Raw genomic sequence first — 26574 nt, 5'->3', positions numbered from 1 at the left:
TTGGTTGGGGGGGGGATCACCTTGTTAGGTAACCCAGGCCTCTAACTCAAGATTCTCCTGCCTCAGCCTCTTGCATACTGGGATTACAGGCATGTGTCACCACACCTGGCTTTTTTTCTTGCAGTGCTGGGGATCAAATCCAGCTCTCACATGCTAGGCAAGGTCTCTCCATATGCACAGCCTACCCACAGGGGGTCCCACTCATAAAGCAGCCTATACTTCAGGACTACAAGCAGTTTCTTTCTCTTTGGGCCTCCAAAACAGCAGGAGGATTAAGAACTATTCTGGAAGTCTACATCAAAGCACCAAGTCCAGTATAAAAGTCACATGTGACAGTAACTGTTATACCGGGCTCCCACTGCTTTGGGGACTGTAATCTGGCTTCCTAGGACACAAGTTCTCTGAACTTCGTAGCATCCCACCTTTAATTTTTAGTATTTTACTATTCTTCCTTTTTTTTCTTCCCTCCAGGGGAAAAATCATAAAGAGGTCTGCTTTTTAGGCCTTTGATGCTTTACTGAGAAAGAACAAGAAGGGACAAGTAATTAACTACTTTTCATGACTCAGTTTTTCTCCTCTGAAAAATGGAGATAACTGCACCAAGCAAAGGAGTCTGGAGAGAATAAATGAGGTCATGGGCATGAATCACCTGCCAAGTATGGGAACTCAAAAGTTGGTGCCTTCTCTCTCTGGGGAAGCAGTATGTGTCCCCTGGTGCTCCTGATCTTGTCCCTCTACCTCCTGTGGACTCTTCTGGTAGTTATAACCTTTCTTTCCCCTCCTCCCTGTGTTGGATAAGTTTAGTTGTCAACTTGACATACCTGGGAAGAGGGAACCTCAACCAGGGAATTTCCTCTATCAGACTGGACTGTGGGCATATATGTGAAGCATTTTCTTGATTATTGAATGGAAGGTCCTAGCCCATTGTGGATATTGCCACCCCTGAGCAAGTGGTCCTGAGTTGGATAAGAAAACAGACCGAACACAGGCTCGGGGAGCAAGCCAGTAAGCAGCCTCCTTCATGGTCTGTGTTTCAGTTCCTGCCTCCAGGTTCCTGCCCTGAGTTCCTGCCTTGGCTTCCCTCCATGAGAGAAGGTAGAATAAACCCTTTCTTTCCCTAAGTTGCTTTTAGTCAGTGTTTTATCACAGCAATAGAAAGCAAGTAGGACACTCCCTTAGGCTCAAGTCTCAAGGTGGCATCCTCTTCCTTCCTCTTCTCTTGGGAGCAAAGTTCTTGAAAGAGAAATCACACACACACACACACACACACACACACACAGGGAAAATATTCTCACTATAGCAGGTTCCTCCCACCTGCAGACTGGTGCCCTGCACAACCTTGCTCCTTGTAAAACATTCTTCTGGTCTACCTGCCAAGTCCAGCATCTCTACTGTTGTCCCCCTCTTCTCCCTTTTCTTTTTTTGGGGGGAAGGAGGGTTGGTTTTTTTGAGACAGGGTTTTGTTAATCAAGCCCAGGCTGGTCCTGAACTTGTGGCTGTCCTCCTGTCTCCAGCCTCCCTAGTGCTGAGATTTCAGGTCTATGCCACCATACCAGGCTAAGAATACTAATGGTGTGTATGTGTGAGCTTGTAGAACCTTCTGGACATGGGGACTATCTGGACATAGGGTGATAGCCCAAGCTTCTCTTTCTGCTTCCTGGTCTGTGCAAGATAGGAGTTCTTGCCTCCGTGAAGGCCACGTGCCTTCTCTGCTATGAAACTCAGGGGTAAGCCCTTTTTCCCCTAGGTTGCTTCAGTTGGGTACTCTGTCGCAGGGGGGACAAGAATAACTAATAATGTATATTGTTTTTCTTTAGGACTGGAGATTGAACAAAAGGCTTCATTCATTCTTAGCAAGTGCTCTTCCCTGAGCTTGACATCCAGCCTCTCCTTCTCTGAGGCTATTACTTCTTCCCTAAACTCCTTCCTTCTTGGCCTCCAGGGACTCGGACCCCCCTGGACATCTAGGTGTCATTTAATGGTCCATTCTGCTGGCTCCCAAGTCACTCTTGCCCCTTGACCTGTCTCCTCATAGCTTCAGCCTCTCTTCCAAGTGGGGAAGAGTGGGAGGCCTGGCTGGGGAGAACATACTCCTGTTTGCCAGGGCTCCCTACCTGGTCCTGAGAACAGTATCGTTTTCATTGTTTAACTCCAGTTTCTGCTTTGTCTCTGACAATTTTCCAACCACTCAAACTGCCACGCCAGCCTTGTGATACAACAGCAGAAGTAATCATCCCCCTCTGCTGGATACATGGCTTGAGTGTCAGTGAAGTCAATTGCCTGCTGAGTTCCCAGATCTCAGTACACTTTCTTGTGCCCTGGAATCTGCAGCCAAGAGGCACAGCTCTGGGCACTGGCCCAGTTCCCTCCTTAGAGCCCCTTGGGATAGAACTCCAGCAGATCCCTGGAGGCCTCCTCCTGTGTCACCTGTCCAGCAGCTCCCAGTCTTCCCCGCCCCAGCGGTCCCGGAACTCCTCGGTGTTCATGCCCCCAATCTTGTCCAGGTCCGACTTGTAGATGCCAAGCAGTCCAAACCCATTTACTTCCCAGTAGCCTGTGGACAGATAAGACATTCTGGTGAGATGAACCAGGGGCAGGGGGAGGACTGTAGAATGTCACGCTCCCATAGGCTCTTCTGGAAGGTGCAGAACAGGGAGGCTGAGACTGAAAACTGTCAGCTAAGCAGGTTTCTGGACCGCTTGGGGGGAGCACCTTAACCAAGGCTTAGGGTTCAGCAAACTCAGCAGTGACCACAAACTGATGAAAGCCCTACAGTCAGGATGTGACCGCAGCAGCCCTTCCGGCAGCTGTGACTCAGTTTTCTTGGCTATTTCCTCTCCACCTTCCTGTCTTCATGGACAAAGCACCCAGCACACAGTATGTATGCTTCATGAATGTTTGGTGACTGCATGCTGGGGAGGGTGGGGAAAGTGTCACTGCTGTGCCTGCTGCTGTGGCTTTTGGCACAGTCTGGACTCTTCCCTGATGGACTGTGCAGAGCTCAGAGAAGATAGGAAGACAGGATGGGGAAAGAAGATGCTGATGCTAAGACAAATTTTTCTACCCTTGGTGTTAAACACCAAGGCCTCCTCCCTCATCCAGGGCAGGACTCACCCTCAGGCCACTGGGGGGTAGCCCCACAATGTAGCCGCATCACCATAGGGGCAAAGGCCATCTTGCCCTCCACACAGTGTTTCCGGATGGTATCGATGACTCCTGCTGGGAAGTGGATGTGCAGGTCACAGAGGAAGATGATGCTGTGTGGGTCCTGGAGACAGAGAATGCAAAGTCAACAGGATCTCTGGACCAGAGCTGGGAGATAGGGCCACTCTCTAGAGGAATCCTCAGTCTCTTCCCTACCATGTGACAACGTACCACAAAGCTGAACATGGGGCAAATTTCCACAGCACTGGGTAGCAGGGCACAGTCCTGACATCACACGGTGAACTCAGGCTCCTCTCCCACTTTTTCTTTCCTTCTTCTGAGGCAGAGTCTCATTATTTTGCCCAGACTGGTCTGGAATTTACTATGTAGTCTAGGCTGGCTTCAGATTTATGATCTTCCTGCCTCAAGCCTTCTGAGTGCTGGGACGACAGGCATAATACCTGACCTTTGTCTCACGTTTTATAGACTCAGGATTCCAACAATTGAGCAAATGTTCCATTGTTATTTGCTGTGTCCCACTGTGGTGCTGGGTCTGAAATGTAGCAACAAGGATTCTCCTTGCTATAGTTTGAAAGTATTCCTCAAAGGCCTGTGTGATAAAGGCTTGTTCTCCAGCCTGTGGTGCTACTGGGAGCTAGTGGAACCTTTAGGAGCTAGTGGGAAAAAGTCAGGTCATTGGGATCCTGGCCCCTTTCTCTTTCACTTCCTGGCTGCTACTAGGTGAGCAATTCTCTTTGCCCTATGTTCCCTACCATGATGTACTCCTTCACCACAGGCCCAAAAAATAAAGCAGGATCAAGTGACAATGGACTGGACCCACGAGCTAAATGAGCCTTTCCTTAGAGCTGGGGGTGTAGCTCAGTGGTACTGTGCTTGCCTAGCATGCACAAGGCCTTGGGTTCAGTCTCTAGCACCATAAATAAGTAAACACACAACATTTATTTTAAGCTAAATCGGATCTCTTACTCCAGTAATGGAAAGCTGGCAAGCATACTTTTGTGTCCCCAGTTCCTTCCTTGCTGAGAAGCTTAGTATCTTCTACTTCCCAATGTCTCTGTCTCTTAACTAACCTTCAGTCACCCTCCCAGGCTCCTTCAGAACTATTACCTTCACCAGGTCTATGCCAGCCTGAAGTCCAGCGGAGCGCTCAAAGTTTCCACTTAACTTCATGTACTGGTAGCTGCAGGAAGAGGAGGGTCAGACAGGGGTGGGGGTGGGGAGGATGTGTTAGAATTCAATTGCAGGGTCCCTAGAGGAAGTTGGCAGGCACAAAGTAGAGACAGTGGGCGTTCCTGGGATGGGGTTACAGGCAGGGAGAAAAGTCTGGAGATTGGGAATTAGGAAATCAGGCTCCACCCTGGACTAGCAGTCTTAGGACTTCAGGAGGGTGGCAGGCCAGCTGCAGCCACAGCTAGAGGACCTCCTCACCTCCGAAGCCTGGACCTCTTCAGCGCCATCTCGACATCCATGTCCTCACTGCTATAGTCTGTGATAATGATGTTGAAGTGTGGGTCACCAGTGACTTGGAACAGGTTCTCCATGTCTCTGATGAACTGCTGTACCCAGCGAGCCTGGTTCTTCACTACTCAGGGAGGTCAGGCAAGGAGAAAGGAACAGAGAGGTAAGGCAGACGCGAGCATCTACACTCAACCCTGACACGAGTCATTGGCATGCAGCCCAGAGACCTGAAGAAGGGTGCTCACCAGCTATAGGGACCTCTACAGTTCTGCTCCACAAACACTTCCCAGGAAGCACCCAGGAGAAGGCCTTGGGCGACCTAATCACAGCAACGCTGCCCAGCTCTAACAGACCTACTATCTGTCCATCTCACTGTCATCCTTCCTGCTCATCCTACACCACTGTTCCACATTTTTATGTGTTTTCCTTTCTTATTGTAAAGACTACTCTAGGACCAGAGGTGTGGTTCAGTGCCTCACCTAGCCTGTGCCAGGCCCTGGATTTGATTCCCCAGCATCACAAAAAATAATAAAAATAAGACACATTATATATATTACCCTCCCTCCTAGTCCTTCAACAACCCGCATTGATGATCGCACCCAGCCCTGAAGCCTAGCCTGAAAGAAGCGGCCCTGGCCTATAATTCAGCATCTGATCTTAGTTCTAACATTTACTAGTCACACAACTTTAAATTTATTTCTTTTCTTTTGTGAACCTCAATACCTCAGTGGTAAAGTGGTCTTGCTCACAAGTTCTTGGGAGATCAAATCAGAAAAACAGACACAGTACTCACAGTAGTCACCAGAACCCTGTCCTGTCAAAGCTTACCAGGCACAATGAAGTGGACCATGGCTTGATGGTTCCAGGAGAAACCTTGGGGCCAACATAGCTTAGGCTCTGAATTCTGCACATTGAGGACATGGCTGTGTGAACTCCAGACCAGGCCCTGTAGGTTCCGGGCCTCTGTCTCCTCACCATCAACTGGATTGATGCCCTTCCAGCCTCGTGTGGACACATATTCAGAGAGCCGTACCAGGCGCTGACCTCGTTCCAGAAGTTCAAGTTCCAAGAGGTAGCGACCCCCACGTAGATGGTCCCGGCGCTTCTCCACATTCACAATGCGCTGTAGCTGATATCTTCTATGGCAGAAGGGTGGGGGCTTGAGTAACACTGTGTGGGAGGATGTGTGGTAGAAGTCCAGAGGCCCAGTTGTCAAGAGAACCTAGTTTTTGTCCTAGTGTTACCACTGGTTAGCTGAAGAGATTCACACAGATATACAACCACCCTAAGACTCCCTGATTAAAATGTATCTAGTGAGCCATGATGATCTTTTACAGCCCTAAGTCTTAGTATCCAAAGGGTCTCGGAGAACAGGTTTCTTCAGAAATTGACCTTCATCGATAAAAGTCAACAAAATAACAGGAATTGATCACACCTTTTAATAATAACTGAATATTTAAGGCCTCAATTCCCCAATCAAAAGAAGGAGACCAGCAGAATAGATTAAAAAACAGGATCTACCTATTTGTCACCTTCAAGAAACACACTTCTCCATCAAATAAAGATACTTTGTTAGGGTGAAAGAATGGGAAAAGGTCTTCCAAGCAAATGGGACTAGGAAACCAGCAAGGGTTACTTTCCTAGGATCTGACAGCACAGACTTCAAACCAAAACTATTCAGAGGACAAAAAGAAGGTCACTTCAGGCCAGGCGTGGTGGCGCACACCTTTAATCCCAGCACTCGGAGGCAGAGGCAGGTGGATCTTTGTGAGCTCAAGGCCAGCCTGGTCTACATAGTGAGTTCCAGGACAGTTGGGGCTACAGGGAGGCCCTGTCTCAAAAAAACCCAAAAAAAAAAAAAAGGTCACTTCATACTGATTAAGGGAACAACCCACCAAAAGGATAGTATAATCCTAAACATATACATACCAAACGTGGGTGTGCCAAAACAACAAACCACAGATACCTAGATCAATGAAACAGACTGGTGGGTCTGGAAATGAATCCAGGTGTTTACAACTAACTGATCTGCAACAAAGGCAGCATGTGGATACACTGTCTAGAGATCAGACTCTCCTAGAAAGAGTCCTGGAAAAAACTGCATATGTAGAAGAATAAAACGATGCCTGTATTTCTTACCACATGAAAATCAACTCAAAGAGAGTCAGGCTTCAATATTTCTATTTAGAGTCAGAAATAATGTCACTACAAGAAAACAGAGGCGATGCTTCAGGATACTAGGCAAAGGTTTCTGAATATGAACCTCAAAGTACAGGCAACAAAAGCAAAAATGAACAAATAAGATTATGGCAAGATACTACAGAATTAGACAAAATATTTGCAAGCTGTTCATCCTACAAAGGACTAATAAACAGAATATAAAAGAAATTCAACAACAACCTTTACTTTAAGACCCATAAAGTATGGTGGCACAAGATTCTAATCCCAGCACTTGAGAGCAGAGGCAAGTGGATCTCTATGAATTAATGCCACTTGTACTACTACAAAGTGAGTTCTAGGCCATTCAGGGCTACAGAGTGAGACCCTGCCTCAAAACACCAGGCAGGTCTCATTATATATGTCAGGTGTCTTCCTCTATTGCTCTCCACCTTATTTGCTTAAGACAGGGTCTCTCACAGAGCCTGAAGCTCACTGTTTGGACTAGGCTGGCTGGCCAGTGAGATAATGAGATCCGTTTCCATTGACCAGCACTAGGGCTGCAGGCATATGTGGCCATGCAGAGCTTTTATGTGGATACTGAGGATTCAAACTCAGGTCCGATTCGAACTCAGGTCCTCAAGCTTGCGCAGCAAGTGTTCTTGCCCACTATGCCACTTCCCAACCCTCCTCCTTGAATACATATCTTTTAAAAGAGGATACTTAGGATGTACAGCCAGGCATGAGTTACAGGTCTCGATGGGTACATAGCTAGACTGAAGCCAGGTGTGGTGGTGCATGCCTGAAGTCTAGCTCTTGAGAGGCAGAAGCAAGAGGATTGTTCACAAATTGGAGGCAGGCCTAGTCTACACAGTGAGTTCCAGGTCAGCCAAAGTAACATACAAAAACAGATCAAAAAACAAAAACAAGCCACGCCCAGTGGCACATGCCTGTAATCTCATCACTCAGGAAGCTGACTGAAGGGTCGCCACAAATCTGAGGCCAGCCTGGGCAACATAATGAGGCTTTGTCTTAAAAAACCAAACAAGGGGCTGGAGAGATGACTCAATAGTTAAGAGTACTTGCTATTCTTTCAGAGGACCCAGGTTCAGTTCTCAGTACCCACATGGTGGCTCACAAACTGCCTATAACTCCAGTTCCAGGAGATCCAATGTCCCCTTCTGGCCTCCACAGACACCTGCACTCATGTGGTGCACATACAGACAAGTAACCACACATACACACACATAAAAGTAAGCAAAAAATTTTTTAAAAACCAACCAAAACAAGACAAAAAATGGCTAACACGGGTATAAAAAATATTCAGTATCACCAGTTGTCAGGGAGAGGCAAATCAAAATGACATTGTTCTACCTCTGCAACTGTCAAGAAGACTTAAATAAAATAATAAAATACCAGGCATTGGAGAGGATATAGAGAAAGGGGAACTCTCTTACTTATTGATAGGAACATAAATTAGTATTGCTATTAAAGAAAAAGGTTTGGAGGTTCCTCCAAAGACTAGAACTAGGGGCTGAAGAGATGTCTCAGCAGTTAAGGGCACTGGCTGCTCTTGCAGAGGACTCCGGTTCAAATCCCAGCACCCATGTGGTGGCTAGCAACCATCCTTAACTACAGATCCAGGGAATCCAACACCTTCTCCTGACCTCAGGTATTGCACAACACAGGTGCACTTACATACATGCAGAAAATACACTCATACACATAAAATAACAATAAATGAAATACTTTAATAAGACTAGAACTAGAGCTACCATATGATCCAGCTAGCCCACTCCCATGTATGTATCCAAAGGAATTAGAATCAGTATGTTGAAGTATCTGCCCTCACGTGTACACTGCAGCTCTAGCCACAACAGCCAAAACATCAAACCGAAGTGTTTATTCATGAGTGAATGGGTAAAGAACATGTTGTTTACATATACAATGGAATATCATTCAGCCTTAAAAAAAGGAATCCTTTCACAGAAACACTGATGGAACTGGAGGGCAAGTAATTCAAATACAGAAAGGCAAATGTCATGTGAAAGTAGAGAATAGGATAGTGGTTAGCAGAGCCCTGGAAAGAACAAAGGGGAGGAGAAATGGAGACAGTAGTTAGCAGGTACAGCGGTGATTTGGATAAGTGGAGTGACTAATGTTTTATAGCATTGCAGGATAACCATGGTGGAAAGAAATGATTATTTCAAAATAACTAGCAGAATTTTATCCTTTTCTTACTTTTTCTTCCCTTCCCTTTCCTTCTTCTCTTTTCTTTCCCTTTCCCCAGGTCTATAATCCCAGCACTTGGGAGGCAGAGTCAGGGAGATCTTTGCAAGTTCAAGGCCAGGCTGATCTACATAGGGAGTTCCAAGTCAGCTAGGGCTGCACAGGGAAACACTGTCTAAAAAGATGAGCAAGGAAGAGAGAGAGAAAGAGAGAGAGATCTGGGTTCAGTTCACAGCACCCACATGGCAGCTAGTAAATGTAACTCCAGTTCTAGGGGATCCGACACTCTCTTCTGGCCTCCATTGGCATTGCACTCAAGTGGCGCACTTACACACACACAGGCAAAACACTCATTACACATAAAATAAGTAAAAAAAAAATTACTTTTTCAGTCTTTTTGAGACAGGGTCTCCCTGTAGCCCCAGCTGTCCTGGAACTCACTATGTAGACCAGGCTGGCCTTGAACTCACAGAGATCTGCCTGCCTCTGCCTCCCGAGTGCTGGGATTAAAGGCATACGCCACCACACCCAGCTCAAAAGAAAGAAAGAAAGAAAGAAAGAAAGAAAGAAAGAAAGAAAGAGAGAGAGAAAAGAGAGAAAAGAGAGAAAAGAGAGAAAAGAGAGAAAGGGCTGGGATGCTCAGTGGTAGAGCACTTGCTTAGCATGTGTAAAGTCCTGGCTTCAAACCCTAGCAGGTGTGGGGACAAGAATGCAATTAACACACAGGTGATGGAAACACTCTGGAATTATTAGATGCCAATGAAAGCTGAACACTGCTGAACTGACTTTGAAAACCAGTGCACTCTCCACTGTAGCCCACTGATTTTAATGGTACCTCAATTTTCTCTCAAAAAATGCTGACTGCTTAAATGGATTAACAGGCAAAGGAAGGGAGGGAGGGAAGGAGAAGAGAGGGGAGGAAGGAAGGAGGGAGGAACTCTAGTCATGCCTCATACCCCAGCCCTTCTAACTCTCATCTGAGGCCTGAACTGTATTTCCAGGTAGTTTTGCCCATGTCTCTCCCCAAGCTCCTTCCCCAAGGGCAGAAGCCATGTTTACCAAGCCGGGCTAGTGTTCAGCTCCAGTCAGGGCTCAGACACGCATCCTTACAGCCTCGGGTAGAGGCACAGGTCCAATGCTTCAGCAGCAAGGACCCCGCTTCTAGCCCGCAGCTGAGGGCCATAAGGGCAGCACTGCCATGCACCCCTGCCTCAGCCCCAGGGGAGCCCTTTACCTTACCCCCGGGTCCTCTGGCTGAGCTTTTTCAGGAAGACCCGTGTGACCTCCAGGGCCTCGTGCTCTGGAAGCAGCAGGTTGCCAGATGTGTTACAGCTCAGGTCGATCCAATCACTCCTCTGGGCTTGGAAGTCGAGGTTTCGGGCACTGAAGGTCTGGCTCCAGTTTACCACTGGGTCAAACACAGGTACATACTCGAACTCACTCATATCTTCCTCTTCTTCTTCTTCCCCCTCTTCCTCTCCCTCAACTTCTCCTTCCTGGCCTGCAGCTGCCACCACTTCCTCTTCCTCATGCCAACCCCTTTTGGGGGCCTGAGCCTCCATCTCGTCACCCCTTCTCTGCTTAGCAATGTAGGACTCCACTTGATTCAGCCACTGGGACTGCTCAAGAGTCTTCCCAGGACTGTCACCAGTGGGCCGGGGCCTCTGAATGCGAAACAGTTTCAACTCTGTGAGCTTCAGGGCCCCTTTGTCAGGATGAGGCAAATCTTGGCTGGGCCCAGGGCTGGTTTTTCTCTTCCTTCTCTCTGGCTCCTGGACTGGGATGTCAGTTGTCCTCCCTGGAAAGGGCACTGTGGAGTTCTGCTTGGAAAAGGGTGCCAACAGGCCACTGTGTGAGCGAGCCAGAAGCTTCCGCAGGCTTCGAGGGTGGTAGTCAGTGACATCCAGCCCAGGGGTGGAAGTAGACATTTGTTTTCTCTCTTGTGACCTAGTATCCTGGTTTTGGGAGGCAGGGGTCTCCTCTGCCACGTCTTCATACTGAGATTCTTCTAGAAGGTCCTCCTCAAAACCTGTTAATAATAACCATTCCTCATTGCAGGAGGTTTAAGCCTTTCCCAGTGTTTTAGTTTCTTTCTATTGCTGTGATAAAAACACTGACCAAAATCAACTTGGGGAGGAAAGGGTTTATTTTATGTTACATCTCCCAGGTCACAGTTCATCACTGAGGGAAGCCAAAGTAGGACCTGAGGGTGGGAACGTGGCACAGGCCATGGAAGTATGCTGCTTACTGGCTTGCTCCCCTGGCCTATGTTCAGTTTGTTTTCTTATTCAACTCAGGACCAACTGCCCAGGGGTGGCACTGCCACAATAGGCTGGGGCCTCTCGCATCACCCAACAATCAAGAAAATGCCCCATAGACATGGCCACATACCACTCCAGTGGAGGAAATCCCTCAGTTGAGGTTCCCTCCACCCAGATGTGTCAAGTTGATAACTGAAGATATCCAGCACACCCAAGAAGAGACAAAACAGAAGATGACCACACATGTGACACACCAAGGGGATCCAGATGGAGACAGGCTCCAGGTTCAGCCTCTTCCTGTGTGACCCCAGGCAAGTTACTCTACCTTGGTAATCCCCAGTTTTACCTACATCAAAGTTATAACAGCCAGCACTGTGGTGTATGCTTGGTAGTTGCATCACGGGGGAGGTAGAGGGAGGAGGATTGTTACAAGTTCAAGGCCAGTCTGGTCTACATAGCAAGTTCCAGGCTATCCTGGACTACAGAGTAAGATTTTATCTCAAAAAATAAAAACAACAAAAAAGGCTTTAAAAAAACACCAAAACAAAACACACACACACACACACACACACACACACACACACACACACACACCTCTCACAGCAAGTAGTAAGCTGAGTGAGATAAAGTTCATAGACCTGGAAACTATCTGGGGTTTTTTAGGACCCAACAAATAGCCTCAATCATGTCCAAATCCCACAGGAAGAAAGATCAAGAAGACAGGGCTTCTCTATAACATTTCCCAGTGGGGTGCCTGGGATAGCAGATCCCAAAGCCACCCACATCTCCAACTGCCCCAGTGTGCTGCTGAGAAGCATCATTTTCTAAAGGGACCTGAATGGAAGGTGGGAATGCTGTTCTCTGCTTCCCTGATTGTTGGGAGGGGCTCAGAATATGCATGTTAAGCTACTCAGGAGCAAGGCTGCATAGCAGGCATGCCTCCTAGTAAGAGACCACAGCCACCCATCTAGCTGGCCCTGGCAGCCTTAGCCAGCATGTTCCTCTGTTACCTGGCTGCTGCAGGCCCTGCTTCTCTGGCTCATCCATCTTGATATACTCCTGGAAGCTGGATCTGCAGGAGGAAGGGACATGGGGATGGGCACCAGTTTCCCCACAGCTCTACCTGGGCTGGAGTGGAAAAGAGGGCTAGGGAAGGGTGCGTCTGTGAGGTTGTATGAACACATGCATGTGTAAGGAGAGCACAGAAAAAGCAAGGACTCCTTGGTGTGGAGGGCATCTATGGCCACTCCAGCCTAGGCAGCTCCCTCACCCTTATAGAGCTCCCCCACCCCTCCCAAGGCCCTCTTCTTGTCCCATTCAGTCCCACACACCTGTCCTGGCCATAGGCACCTCCTTGGTAGAAGCACTTATTATGGGTCTCCATGTGGCTCAGGCGGGTATAGTCATTAGGATAAACAAAGGACAGATGAACCTGCAAGTAGGAAAAATAGAGGCAGACATAATAGGGAGTGTCCTGGGGAAGAACCAGCCAGCCAGGGCTGAGCCTACTTCTGGAGGCTGGCAGGGTATTGTGAGTGCTGAATGCCACATTGAACTATAGAGATGAGGACTCCAGTCCTGCTTTCCAACGATCTCTGGGGCAAACCTAGCTCAGAGTCAAGCTCCCTGGGTCATCCCCCTGTCACCTAGACCATTCCCTCTCCCTTCTGCCACCTGACCCTCTCCTGCAATGACTCCTGACCACTTCCCTCTCACCTCTAGCCCTCCATCTTTGTTCTGCTCCTTCACTCTCCACAGGGACAAACTTCACCCCCACAGTGCATTTTCCTATATGCCCTGTCTGTGAGGTTAAAATGCCACTGGTTGCCCAGCTGCTGGGCCTGAGCAGGCAGGACAGAGTTTGTGTGGCCCTTGGAGCAGAGATTTCAGACTACAGAGCTGGGGGAGAAGGCGGAACACACAAAGCAGAGCATTCACTTGCAGGCTCTACAGAGCCCACCTAGGAATGCAGCCCAGGGATCTAAGATGCCATCTTGTCTGCTGGGATGGGGTTAGGAAGCACAGGGAGCCAACTTCAGCAACCCCTACCAAGCCAAGGCAGCAGCCTCCTTCCCAGTCCTGCCCCTGGCCCAGGCCCGAGACTTACAAAGCGGAGGCCCTGGTATCGTTGCAGAGGAAGCCCATCCACCAGGTAGCTGGGTTTGTAGACACAATCAGGCAGGACATGGCGCAGGTGGGACTTGGGGATCAGAGGCACTGAGGACAGAAAGGGAAGAGAAGTGTGTGAGGGTGTGAGAGCATAACAGCCTTAGGGGCACAAGGCTCCTGGCTGAGGGGGAGGGCTGAGCAGCCTCCTTTTGGTATTCACTGGTGGCATCCGTGCCACCATCAGCTGGGGCTGCCACCAATCTTCAGAAGTGGGGGCATTCAAGAAACACACTGCTAGCATAGGACTCACGGTACAGGCACAGTACAACTTTGTGTTACCACACAGAAGCTCAGTAAGGTCTAGTGGACACTTCCAAGAGGTCACAAGGCTCCACCTTAGTACACCTCCATTCATGTGCCACCAACTGACACCCCCACGGCCCCCCAACCCAGAGGGAGGAAATGGGCAGGGGCACTGTCACCTTTAAAATGGAAATATTGCCACCTAGGGATGTACTAGGTGGCAGAGAACATGTTTAGCATGCTCAAGGTCCCAAAAGTCAATACTGTCCGCACTGAATGACAAGAGCTCAATCCAAAGACACTCATATTTGTGGTCCAGTGGGCTGCACGGGGACTTTGGGTTCTGATTCTATTTCTGGTCCTGGATGGTAGTTAGACAAATTTTCACTCTATAATGATTTGTAGAATTATAAAATTGTACATAAATATTTTTGTACTTTTTGGTATGTTTTATCCTTAAAAGGGAGAAAAGATTCTGTGGCTTTAGGACTATTGTAGAATAGACAAGTCTCCTGAGGGCTTGTCATGTGCTGACCCTAGAAGGAGTGACCAGTATGTGGCCAAGGACTTACCTCGGTAGAGGGTGTCCCGAGGGTCAGGCCGCAGCATGTCAGCTGGAGGCTGTTCATCCCTGGGATGAGTGTCAGAGGAGCCCACGTGGCTGGCTGCTGTCTGTGGGATGTGGCCCACCTCATCCATCCTTAGGATGGTTTCATCTGTGCCCAGGGAGGAGAGAGCAGAAGGAAGCTGTGAGCCTGAATCCCAGCTCACTTTGAGGGACAAGTGGGGGACTCCAGCATGGCTTCTGTATTCCAGCAAGGACAGTCTATGATGTGCTTGGTGCTTCTGTCCTCTAGGTGGCCTCCGTAGCTTGTGGGCTAGCTAAGGTCCACCCCATAGCCAGTTCACAACACAATTTTGTATAAATTGGAAAAAGAAACCTCTTCCTCAAAATACTTTACTGCTTACCTGACAGAACTTTATATTCAACCATATTATACAACCTAATAAACACATATAATACTGTAGTTTGGTTTTTGGTTTTGGACCGTGCTAGAGATTGAACCTAAGGTCTCACTGGTGAGTAGGAAAGACATTATAACGAGATGACCTAGTTCCAACCTCAGTGACTCAGTGAGTCCCGCAGGCCAGGCTCCCCTCAGCACCTATGGAACTGCACGGCCTCTTCCTTCCTGCACTACCTGTTTACTACAGCATTGTTCACCTCAGCTGGGGTTGGGGACTAGACTCTGTTATTGCTCACGTCTACTCACACTACCACTCCTCTTTTCTAGCCCAAAGCTTGAGCTGTGGGTCAAGACCCCACAGAGTAGCATAACTGAATGTGGGGTTATAAAAATGAGGCAACAGCAAAAGGTTTCTGGCAGCGACTACCTGTTGTTGCACCACACACCTTCACTGCAGCCTTGGTTCTGAACATACGACATGCATACTCTGCACCATGCATGCTGTCGTGCCTTACAACATCAATGAATGTACCAGAAAACCTTGGCTCAGATTCAAGACTACTCTATGTTATGAGGTGGTGGGTTTTTAATTTTTTTATTATTATTTTATGTGTATGAGTATATTTCTTGCATGTACATAAGTGCACCTGTGTTGTGCAATGCCTGTAGAGGTCAGAGGGAGCGTTAGGTCCCCTGGAAATGGAGTTACAGATGGTTGTTAGCCACCATGTAGGTGCTAGGAATTGAACACAGGTCCTCTGCAAGAGCAGTCAGTGCTTTTAACCACTGAGCCATCTCTCTAGCCCCTTGAGATGGTGCTTTTACATGCAAAGTTTTCTGCTCTTACAGAAACATAAAGGCTTAATTACAGAAAACAAAGACTATTCCAGGCCAGCTGGGGCTACAAGGAGATCCTATCCCAAAATGACCAAAAAAGAAGAAAACAAAGACCACATATTTTCCTACAATCACTCTTCAACATGGAAGTGTTACATTAGCATATCTTTGGATTATATTGTGTTAGCATGCTGATTTTTAAAAGTTTCCATTTGCATTGATTATCTTTAAAAGCTAAATGAATCCCAGATTGGAATTAGAACAGAATTTCCAAAATGACCCTAAATATACTTCTGTATTTTGTACTACATAGTTATGCAAAATGGTACTCTCAGCTTTGATAGTTATAAAATCAAAATATTGATCAAGGGGCTGAGGAGATGGTTCAGCGAGTGTTTACTTCACAAATATGAAGACCTGTGTTCACATCCCCAGCACATAAAACCTGGGCATGGTCACAAATACCTTAGCCCTGGTGTTATGAAGCAGAGGCTGGTGGATCCAAGGAATCACTGGCCAGCCAGTTCAGCCAAAACAGCAAGAATCAGTTTCAGTGAGAGTCCCTGTCTCAAGAAAATAAGACAGTATTTTCTTATTTGTCTTATTGAAAAGAAAGTACTACAGCAGGACATAAGATGTTCTCTGGTTTCTGTGTGTGCGTACATACACATACACAATTTTTGTGTGTGTGTGTGTGTGTGTCTTTTTTGAGACAGGGTCTCCCTGTAGCCCCAGCTGTCCTGGAACTCACTATGTAGACCAGGCTGGCCTTGAACTCACAAAGATCCGCCTGCCTCTGCCTCCCAAGTGCTGGGATTAAAGGCGTGCACCACCACGCCCAGCATACACACACTATTTTTAAATGAAAGTTGCAATATGCTCTATATCCTACAGTACCAAATATTAACCTAAGATTTCATTTTTAAAGATAATTTTTAAAGATTTATTTTTATTATTTTATTTATGTTTATGTGTGAGTGAATGTCATGTATGTGGACACCTGTGGAGGCCAGAAGAGGAGGGTCGGATCCCTTGGAGCTGGAATTACAGGTAGCTGTGAGCTGCCCTACATAAATACTAGAAACCAAACTTGGGTCCTCTGATGCTTTTAACCACTGAGTCATCTTTCCAGCCCCAAGAGTTAATTCTTTATGTAAAAATAAGGCACATCCATTTCATTAATGTGCAAATTTGTTTTCATTTTAATAAAAGGTAAAATTATATAAGCATTATTTTAAAATAAATTTCTTTATGATTTATTACCAGTAAATGTTTGATGTATTTATCTACCTTATAGATTTATATGCTTGGAGTCACATAAAATGTTTAGTCCTGCTCTAGCTTTGGCTAACCCCAGGGGAGCTGACTGCCTGTCTTTACCCTTTGCCTCCTGGGTTCACGTAATTTCAGTCCCAGATTATGTGATAGAGCTCTTCTTTCTACACCCGTGGCACACTGGTATTCTGAACTGTGCTATGGGTAGTTTTCTTGACTCATATACAATCTGTGTATTCTAATGACACTTCTAAAATAATTTTTGTTCATTTATTTATTTTTATTTTATGTGTATGAGTGTTATGCCTGCATGTATGTAAGTACACCCCCAGAGGCCAGAAGATGGTGTGGGATCTCCTGGAACTGCAGTTATGGATGGTTGTTAGCCACCATGTGGGTGCTGGGATTCACACTCGGGTCCTCTGCAAAAGCAGTCAGTCCTCTTAACCACTGAGCCATCTCTCCAGTACCCTCCCACCCCCCGTTCATCAACTTTTAAGCCTCATGGGCCCAGAATCCCCTTGAAGTTGTATTCAAAGTGTTGTATATGGGTAAGCAAGGGCATTTTTCAGAGGCAAAGGCTTAGAGAGTGTCTAACAGGCTCTTTTTCTCTTTTGCTTATGATTTTTTCATTATATTTTTATGTTCTTAAGCAGAATTAGTTTCTAAGTTAAAAAAATTAATTGAATTTTTGCAATTTTCACACAATATAGTTTGAATGCATTTAGCATTATATTTTTAATTTCTTTCATACTTGTATATACTGTACATTGAACACACTACCCCCATAACCCTCTACCCTCTCTTTTCTTGCTTTCTATTTTCAAGTCTCCATATGTAGCATAAGCTGCCTCAAACTTGTGATTCCCCATGCCACAGATCTCCCTAGCACTGGATTACAGATCTAAAACCACCACACCTAGTGTCTAACAGGTTCTTAGGGACCCCTGGAGAGTGAAGGCCCCCGACTGTAAGGTCCCATAGGCTCTGCTCCTCAGGGCTGCCTTCACACCCATGTCCGAGGCTCAACTTGAGCTTTAGCCTCACCCCTCCCACCTCACCCTGGACCACATTCCTACTTATGGGCCCAGCCTGCTTGAGGGCACCTCTGGCCTTGCCTCCAGGCAGGCAGAGCCTACTTACTTGTGAAGAGGGATAAGGAGGGTGAGTCAATGATGATGAACTTGGCTCCAGGGTCATTCCGACGCCACTAGAAGAGATGGGCATGGTGGTTGGATGTGGCTGGATTTGGGACAGCATTCAAGAGACAAGGGGAAGGGAATGCTGGGAACTGAGGCAGGGCAGGCACAAAAGTAGTGGACTCACCGCAACCTCCACGTGGTCGGTACCCTCATCATTCTGCTTGTGCAGGACTTCAAAGTAGTACCTGAGGGAGGCTGACAGGCTGGTGGAAGGACACAGGGAAAGAGGAGCTTTTCCTATGTCCACCCCCACACCCATAAGCTCCCTGGTGCCCCATTCTCCCTGACTGGAGAGTCCTGGGAGCTTGCCATTTAACCATCCCCCACCACCCCTGATCACTGACTTTGGTTTTCTTTCTGTGGTGGCCAAATGTAAGTAGTTCACAGGAAATGGCGGGGGGGTGGGGTGAACTAGCACTCATGGTTGAGACATAGTGAGCAGTTGCCATATGCCAGGACCATCCTTGGTGCTTTATGTAGACTGACTGGCTCACTTGTTGGCTGTAAATGAGTCTGCTGAGGCATGGAAATCCTTGATCATTTGCTCAAAGTCACTCAAGTAGTGAGTGGTGGGGCTGGACTTTGGACCAGGCAGCCTTGCTTTAGAGTCCATGCCTACAACGTGAGGACTCTAGAGTACTCACAGCAGTGCTGGCACGAAACAAGCAAGTGCTCTTTGCAAACTAGGTCTACCCACCAACTTCTAGCCAGTGCTGGTTTGAGCCTGTCAGTGTGTGGCCACCAGGTGGCAGGCTGAAGCTGGACTAAGTTAAGGTCTGGCTTTCCCAGCAGGGTACCAGGGATCACTGCACCACCATTCTTGTAGTTCCCTGTAGGGACTCCCTCAAGCTCTTGCAGCAACTGTTAGCCAGGCTTTACATGTATGAGCATTTCTAGAGATAAAGGAATGGGAAGATAAGGACAATGGGAGAAAGGAGACCTGTTTTCCAGCTTAGAATATCAGTATCTGTGTGGCCTTCCATAAGTCACATAAGTCACACTTCTCTGGGCTTCAGTCTCCTTCTCATCTCAAATGAGGAAGGGCAGGCCAGGTGGCTTCAGTTTAGGCAGAACGTGTGGACGCCCAAGCCCAGCGAGCCTGTGCAGCAGGCTGGTGGCATGGTGGGGAGGTGTCCTGCCTGGCTGTGGCTATCTCACACTGATAGGCTCAGCACTGAAGGGGCTCACAAGAGTGCTGGTGATGACCCTCCCTACTCACCTCACTGGTTTGGAAATTTGACTCTGAAATTTCCCAAACTCTCCAGGAGCAGTCCATTCCTTTCCCGTCTAGAAGTATAGGGAGGGAGAAGAGAGAACAGGAGAAAAAACAGGGCAGAAAGGAAGAAAGAGGTAAAAGAGAAAATAGTTAAGCAGAATCTCTGGCTAACACATTTGCCTATTAAGGTGGGCGACTTCCTGCAGTCAACCAGCTTAGAGTCAAGGGACAACAGAACTCAAAAGATTTAAGTGGCTTGGTCACTGCCCACCCAAGGCTCGGAACCTGATGCTCCACTCTGCCCACACCTCAGCTTTATCCCTTTGCAGCACAAGGCACAGCTGAGGGACAGCATGCACTTTCCTGCCCTTACTTCACAGCAGGTATGCTAATGATCATGGTGACTCCTGATAGTCCCAGGTGCCCCATCAGTGACCTGACTCCTGGAGCCAGTGGGAGAGCTCCAGCTGACCCTACCTTGCCCACACTGGCCAGCAGCTGAAGGCCTGAGACCTGATCATCACGGCTCAGCCAGAATTCTGCGTTGTCATCAGCAGAGATGGCAAACTGGATTTTCCCTGAGCAATGGGAGAGTGTCCTGGTGAGTTGAGTACGGCCCCACATACGGAGCTGAAAGCCTGCATTATGACTGAGCATTAAGTCCTCTTCACTCATAATGTGCCCTCCCCCCAACCCTACCCCTGCACAGGGGGCCTCTACATTCTGGGGGAGCAAACAAAGATAGAGAGGACTTATGGAGACCAGCCTATTCCAGCTGCAAGCAGAAGAGAGGTAGTAACCTGAGGGCACTGGATGAGAGGTTCACCATGCCTCAGTTTCCCCTCTCCCTTGATGATGGACCAACAGGGGCTCAGTGAAGGTATATTTCCCAGCTCAGGCTTATGTTTCCTGGACCCCTGAATAACTCAAAATCAGGAATGAGGATGGGGCTTTGTGGTTGCCTCACCATCAGTAAAGGGGTGCAGATAGCCAAAGATGCGGAGGCCATAGTTGGTCCATTTGGGGGACACGGCCAGCTTCCTCAGGGTTGTGCGGATCTATGCCAAGAAAGAGGAACTGTTATTCAGAGTAGGAAGAAGAAATTTGGTCTATTCAAGGTTGGTGGGAAGACCAGGAGGGGAGCAAGAGAGGCGGGTCTAGAGTGTGGCATGGTGTGTGGAGTGTAAGCTAGATAGATGTCAGCTCCTACTCACTTCTTGGTCCAGGTGACCTTGTACAGTATACAGCCCATACATCTGTACATGTTGGCCCTGGATAAACTATACTGTGAGTCTTCAAGAGAGCCTAAACTGAAATGATAGAGTGGAAGGCTGAAAGAGTCTTTGGGAAGGGAACAGAGAGAGATTCTGAGTAGAGGAAAAGTGGGTCCAAGAGACTACGCAAATAATATGGACCAATAAGAAGCAGGGAGGGAGGTGAGATCAGACAGGAGTGAGGCACAGGCAAATGGCTCAGAGTAGTGGGCAGGCATTCCCACAGGTACTCACGTGGGGGTACAGTGGGAAGTGTAGGTTTTTCCTAAGCTGTTGGATGGAGCTGCCACACCAGTCTTCAAACACGTGTAAATTGACCTGGCCACGGAACTATGTGGGGTAGAGGAGAGAGGACAGATCAGTGAGTTAGAGCACCCCACACTCAGCTCTGCAGCTACGTGGCTCCAGCAGGCAGAGTGGGGAGAGAGGCACAGTGCCTCTCTCATGCATAGGCCACAGTCCCTCCAAACATGGCACCCACAGCTTCTTTCAGGAAGCTGGCATGGCACTCAGACTATTCCTTGCTACAGTCTGGATTGGAAATGTCTTCATAGACCCATGTATTGAGGGATTGGTCCTCAGTCTGTGATGCTCTTGGGAGTGGTGGAACCTTTAGGTGGTAGGGCCTAGTGGGGGGAAGTTAGGTCATTGATGCTGTACCCCCGAAGGGGATTTCGGGGTCTCAGCCACTTTCTATGCCTCTCCACGCCCTTGCTGCCATGAAAGTGAATGGTCCTTTGCCATATTTCCTCCATGAGATACCAAATCCACAAGTCCAAAGCAACAGGGCCAAGCAAGCCTGGGCTTAAACCTCTTAAACCAGGAACCAAAACGATCCTTTCCTTTTAATAAGTTGGTTATCTCAGGTATGTTTGTCATACGGATGGAAAGCTGACTAACACACAAGCGCTATGGTCTCACTGTGAAGATGGGATCCTATATTCACACATGTGTGCATGCATGTACACACACACACACAGACCCCATACTCCTTGTTCCTTCCATGCAGGAAGGGGGCTGGCTTGCATTCTACAAGGGAGGGACCCAACAGCCAGGGTAGAATGGCAGAAGTGACGGAAGGAGCTGGGAGGAGCTGGGCTAGGTTCCAGCAAAGGCCTTGCACGCCACCCTCCCCTGTCCCTCACGCCTTGTGAGAGGAAATCTCTGCAGCTGTCTGCCTGCTATGAAACCTTATCTACCCAGTGGTCTTCACACTCTGGCTGGAGGAAGCAGCTGGGCAAGGCTACCAGGGTATCTGGGGCCCCTCCAGGCTGTGCAGCACCAGGGCCTCCTATAGCGCAGAGCCCAGGCAGTGCTGCACCGGTAGAATGCCTGTACTTTCTCTGCACCCCTCAGCTGTGGCATCGGAGGGGGACTGGCATGGGCCTAGAGCACAGCCCCCCCTTCAGTAGACAGGGCAAAGATAGGAGCCATGCTCCAGGTGGGTGGAGGGCCATGTCTGGGAAGGGAGGGGAACCTGGATATGGACCCACAGGGCTTTGGGTTACCTCAGCCCAGTTCTCTCCTCCTCCCTTTACCAAAGCCGGAGCACCCTCCAAGTGCAGGAGGTAGGGCCTCAACCACACTACACAAACAGGTTGTGCCTGCCCCGTCCCACTGTGGCTTGTCAGATCCAAAATCTAAACCGCTCTTAGGAAAAGTGGGCACAAGCAGAAGGGACAGCCAGACAAAAGGATGCAGTTTGAGGTCTTCTGCACAAGCGATGCAGGATGGAGTGCTGGGAAGATGGCTCAGTTGGTAAAGTGCTTGCCACACAAGCAAGAGTTCCATCCCCAGAATCCACATCAAAAAGTCTGATGTGTTGGCATAAGCTTGGAATCCTAATACTGGGAAAGTGGACACAGGAGGGTCCCTAGGACTCTCTGGCCAGCTAGCCTTGCCCTAATTGGGCAAGCCCCATGCCAATGTGAGACCCTGTGTTAAAAACCACGGAGGCTAGTCCTGAGGAATGACACCTGAGGTTATTCTCTGACTCCCACAGACACTCACACACACTTGCACCCCACCATGCACAATTTAAAGAGGGATGTGGAGGGGAGTGGTCGCTCCTCAATAGGAATGCTGAGAGTCTAAGGTAAGCCACAGTGATAGGCAAGGCTTTGAGACCCTGCCCCACAGCTGAACCCAGAAGACACAGGCTAGTTTGTCACTCTCTGACCCTTGAGCAACTTGTCACAGCATGGGCACACTAGCTTGGTCAACACTTGGAATGTGGAACCTTGGGAAGTAGCCATCACTCACAAGAATATGGGGCAGGGGATGGGCTGGGAGGGGTGGGAGAGGGAATGTGGGCTGGTAGGTGGGAGGCGGGTTAAGGCTCCAGGGAAGGAAAGAATGGGGACATTGTGCTGCTTCTAGGGAAATTCCTCAAGTCCAGTTTACAAAATTCAGTTGTCTCCTCCAAATGGTCTGCTCTCTGCCCCTCCCTGGGAGACTTCCAGGGTAGAGAGCTCTGGTCCCTGGAACAGCAGGAGGCTTCCCTCCCAGGGAAGGGAGGGGGAGCACAGCCACCAGAGTGGTCTGTTATGTGCAGCCTGAAGCCAGGCTGCTGGGCTTGGCATGAAGGCGGATAGACACTACCCCCTTACAGCACCCGCCCAGAGGGTCTAGCTTAGCAATGGGGGCCTGTGGTGCTGTGGAAAGTCAAGCAGGGCAGGCAGGAGTGCCATGAGAGGACAAGCCCTCTTCAGGGTAAACCTTGCCTAGCATTAGGCTAAGTCCCAGGCCTTGCTCTCCCCACCCTTGGCTGTGTAGGGTGTCTCAGGGACCCTTGGGTGCTATCTTCCTCCCTGGACTGACAACCATACCAGAATGTGTGCTGCTCCATTTTTAATCTGGCAGGTATGTGAGACTCTGGCACACCGGCCCCAGCTGCCTACCCCCCTTTCTCCTTTGCTCAGTAGGAACAAAAGACCAGGGAAGGGCAAGGGTTCCTCCGAGAGCTACGCCATTGAAGGCTTGGAACTTCCAGTCAGAGACAGAGGAGAAAATAGCTGTTGGATTATCTCATTTTAGAGGTGTAGATATTGGGGCTCAGAAAGATGAAGTGACTCTCTGAGAACACACAGCCCGCTTCACTGTCTTCCCCTTCCTTCACCTTACCTCTGCCGGCCTCACTGGCCTTTACAGGTCAGCAGCTGGCCCGAGTGGAGTACAGCGTCTCTCTTCCACTGAGTCCTCTTGCTGCTCCAGGACACTAATCCTGGACTGACTGAGCAAGCACAAGTCTGACTGAGCAAGGCACTCTGCTGCTGAAACCTTCAGGTCACTCTGATCTTTTATACCTAATCTGCCTTCCCAGCCCTCACCACACACCACTCCCTCCCTGTCATACCTACACTTTACCTACATCCTGACAACTTCCTGCTCTTCAGCTCTCACAAACACTGTTTCCTGGTCAGAAGGCCCTTTGCTTTCTTCTCCACATGGCAAACTCCTATTCATTCTTCAAAACTTTTCTCAAATACATCTCTCTGAGGCCCTCTGTGCCTTCCCCAGGAAGAGCTAACAGCTCTTTCCCATGCACCCCAGCACATCTTATTTGAATGAACAAATGTTGAATCCAGAACCATACATTCCTGCATTGAGTGTTCCGTACTGTTAAAGTGTTTTGTACTGTATAGTTAAAGAAAGAAGGGATCGGGTGAAGTTAATGGTACAGCACTTACCTAATATTCGGAGGGGGACTGGAGAAGGAGGAAGAGAGGGCGGGAGACAGAGAGGGAGGGAGAGAGAAATTGAGATGGATACAGTCCTCAAATGACCCAGATATGTAAACTGGTGTCACCTATGCTTGGGGCTGTTGCAGAGATGAGGTGCAGAGGGACAGGGCTGGTCAGAGCTATGCAGAGGTCATCACAGCTATGAGCCCTGGCTGACCCTTGCTGTAGCATGCTGCCCCTCCACACAGGTGCTCAGCACACCTGGCAGGTGGTTCAGCTCGGACAAGGAAGGCCTCACCTGACCTTGATGTGCACAGCCAATCTGGCCACTGGTTCCCACATACCAGATTCCTAGGCAGAGTTCTGAACAACTTGATCAATTTCTCCCCTTTTTTTAAAAAAAAAAATTATTTATTATTTTTATTTTATGTGTATGTGTGTTATGCCTGCACGTAAGTAAGTGCACCCGTGTTGTGCAATGCCTGAGGAGGGCAGAAGAGGCTGTTGGATCCCCTGGAACTAGAGTTACAGAAAGTTGTTAACTGCCATGTGGGTGCTGGGATTCAAACCCAGGTCTTCTGCAAGAACAGTCAATGTTCTTAACCACTGAGCCATCTCTCCAGTTCCATCTCCCCTCTTTTTTTTTTTTTTAAACAGTGTTGGAGCGTGAACCTTTGATCCCATGCCTGCTGAACTGAACTAACTCCTCCACTAAGACACAGCCCCAGCCATTGGGTCCACTCTCTTAATTTGAGAGAGTGCCCCTTCTTCCACAGGGGACTCTAGATGCTGCAAAGATAAGGAGCTGTTGTTCTAGAGCTTGATGAAGGTCCATTCTGTGTAATCCTAATAGGTGAAACTTCCTCATCCACACAGAAGGTTTGTAACAGAACTGATGCACTACAGGCATCTCTGTGGGACCAAAGTGTGGAAAACACAAGACAAACTGTGATGGTGGTGATTTGGTCTCCAAAAACAGGAAAGCCTAATCCATACAACACTTACGCAAATGTTCACAGCAGCATTATTAGAAGTAGCTAAAAATAAGTACCTCTCCAACATCTGCCAGTGGAGGAAGGGGTAAGTCAAATGTGGAATATTGTCCTATTTCCACACCCAGGAACTTCTGCTCCATGAGAACCAAGTGGAGGGAGAAGCAAATGCATAGGCCAAGGCCCAGAAGAAAGGTGGGCAGAGCCAAGCAGACTGCCAGCTGTGCCCTGTGGAGGCCAGGGAGCTGATGCAAGCTGCTAGACCACATACCGCTGTCTAGAATGTGCCTCTCAGTGGATCTAGAACTTCCATAGCTATTGAATCACCAAGGGCCACTTTACTGGGGCCAAAACAATCTCTGTCAGTTATTTGTCCTGGACCTGTGACATCTCCTCAGTTACAAATGAAACATGTACAGTAAATCAGTTAAGGAATGAAACACTGACACACTGACTGACATGTGACCCAGTGGATGAACCTTGCACACCTCATGTTACTGAAAGAAGCCAGACCCAGAGGAACACATTTTATGATTCCATTTCTATGAAGTGCCCAACAGGCAAATTCAGAGACAGAAAGTGACAAGCTTGTGCTGAGGGCTGGGACATAATGATGGTGAGGGGAGATGACTGGAGATGCAGCCCCCCACCCCGCCTTTTTAAAACAGGGTCTCATGTAGCCCAGGCCAGCTTCTCAAATTTGCTATGTAGCTAAGGATGACCATAAGCTTCTGATCCTCCTACCTCTACCTCCCAAGTGCTGGGATTACAGCTATGTGCCGCTGAACTTAGGTAGGGGTGCTGGGATCTGAACCCCGGGCTTTGTACATGCTAGGCAAGCATTCTACCAACTGAACTACATCCCCAACCCTGGTTTCCTAATTTTTTCTTTTTTGGCAGTACTTAAGATCTCAAGCATGTTAGGCAAGTGCTCTACCACTGAGCTACAGCACCAACGAGACGCAGGATTTTGGGTTTTGTTGTTTGTTGTTGTTTTTGTGGTAATGAAATGTCCTAAATTTGATACAACTCTGTGAATATACCAAAAGTTACTGAATTGTACACTTGAATGAATGTACTGTATGGAATGTGAATTATAATTATATAGCTCAGTAAAATTGGGGCTTAGTTGTTTCTTTGTTCTATTTTTGAGACAAGGTCTTAATCTGTAGCCTGGGCTATCCTCAAACCCATAATGATCAACCTGCCTCAAACTCCCAAGTGCTGGGATTATAGGTATGCACCGTCAGGCCTGGCTCCAAAATTGTTTTATTATTTTTATTTCATGTGTATGAGTATTTTTGCCTGCATGTAAGTGCACCTATGCACACAATGCCTGCAGAGGCCAGAATAGGGCATCAGATCCCCTGGAACTGGGGTAACAGATGGTTCTTAGCTGCCATGTATGTGATGGGAATTGAACCCAGGTCCTCTGCAAGAGCAGC

General features: G+C 48.2%; 1 protein-coding gene across 2 annotated transcripts in view; it reads right to left on the bottom strand.

Annotated features, from left to right (window-relative positions):
- B4galnt3 (beta-1,4-N-acetyl-galactosaminyltransferase 3) overlaps positions 1-26574 on the bottom strand; it is a 115529-nt gene that overhangs the window by 602 nt on the left and 88353 nt on the right. The window contains exons 4-19 of one of the 2 annotated variants that reach the window (XM_029566808.1): positions 20689-20784; positions 20148-20238; positions 19658-19758; positions 19184-19251; positions 18089-18167; positions 17906-17972; positions 14255-14398; positions 13378-13487; positions 12602-12702; positions 12281-12342; positions 10249-11038; positions 5452-5759; positions 4594-4747; positions 4273-4345; positions 3115-3268; positions 2428-2554 (exon numbers count right to left, since the gene is read on the bottom strand). In XM_029566808.1, the coding sequence (XP_029422668.1) occupies positions 2428-2554; positions 3115-3268; positions 4273-4345; positions 4594-4747; positions 5452-5759; positions 10249-11038; positions 12281-12342; positions 12602-12702; positions 13378-13487; positions 14255-14398; positions 17906-17972; positions 18089-18167; positions 19184-19251; positions 19658-19758; positions 20148-20238; positions 20689-20784 (2525 nt within the window). Of the gene's footprint in view, positions 1-2427; positions 2555-3114; positions 3269-4272; positions 4346-4593; positions 4748-5451; positions 5763-10248; positions 11039-12280; positions 12343-12601; positions 12703-13377; positions 13488-14254; positions 14399-17905; positions 17973-18088; positions 18168-19183; positions 19252-19657; positions 19759-20147; positions 20239-20688; positions 20785-26574 lie in introns of both variants that reach the window. The other variant, XM_008839717.3, reaches the window with a different exon arrangement.

Source organism: Nannospalax galili, unplaced genomic scaffold (assembly GCF_000622305.1).
Source record: "Nannospalax galili isolate Female #2095 unplaced genomic scaffold, S.galili_v1.0 scaffold199, whole genome shotgun sequence".
In the NCBI taxonomy this organism is placed as follows: Eukaryota; Metazoa; Chordata; class Mammalia; order Rodentia; family Spalacidae; genus Nannospalax; species Nannospalax galili.
Note: the sequence above shows the minus strand (reverse complement) of the source record. Positions and strands in the feature narration are given on the sequence as shown.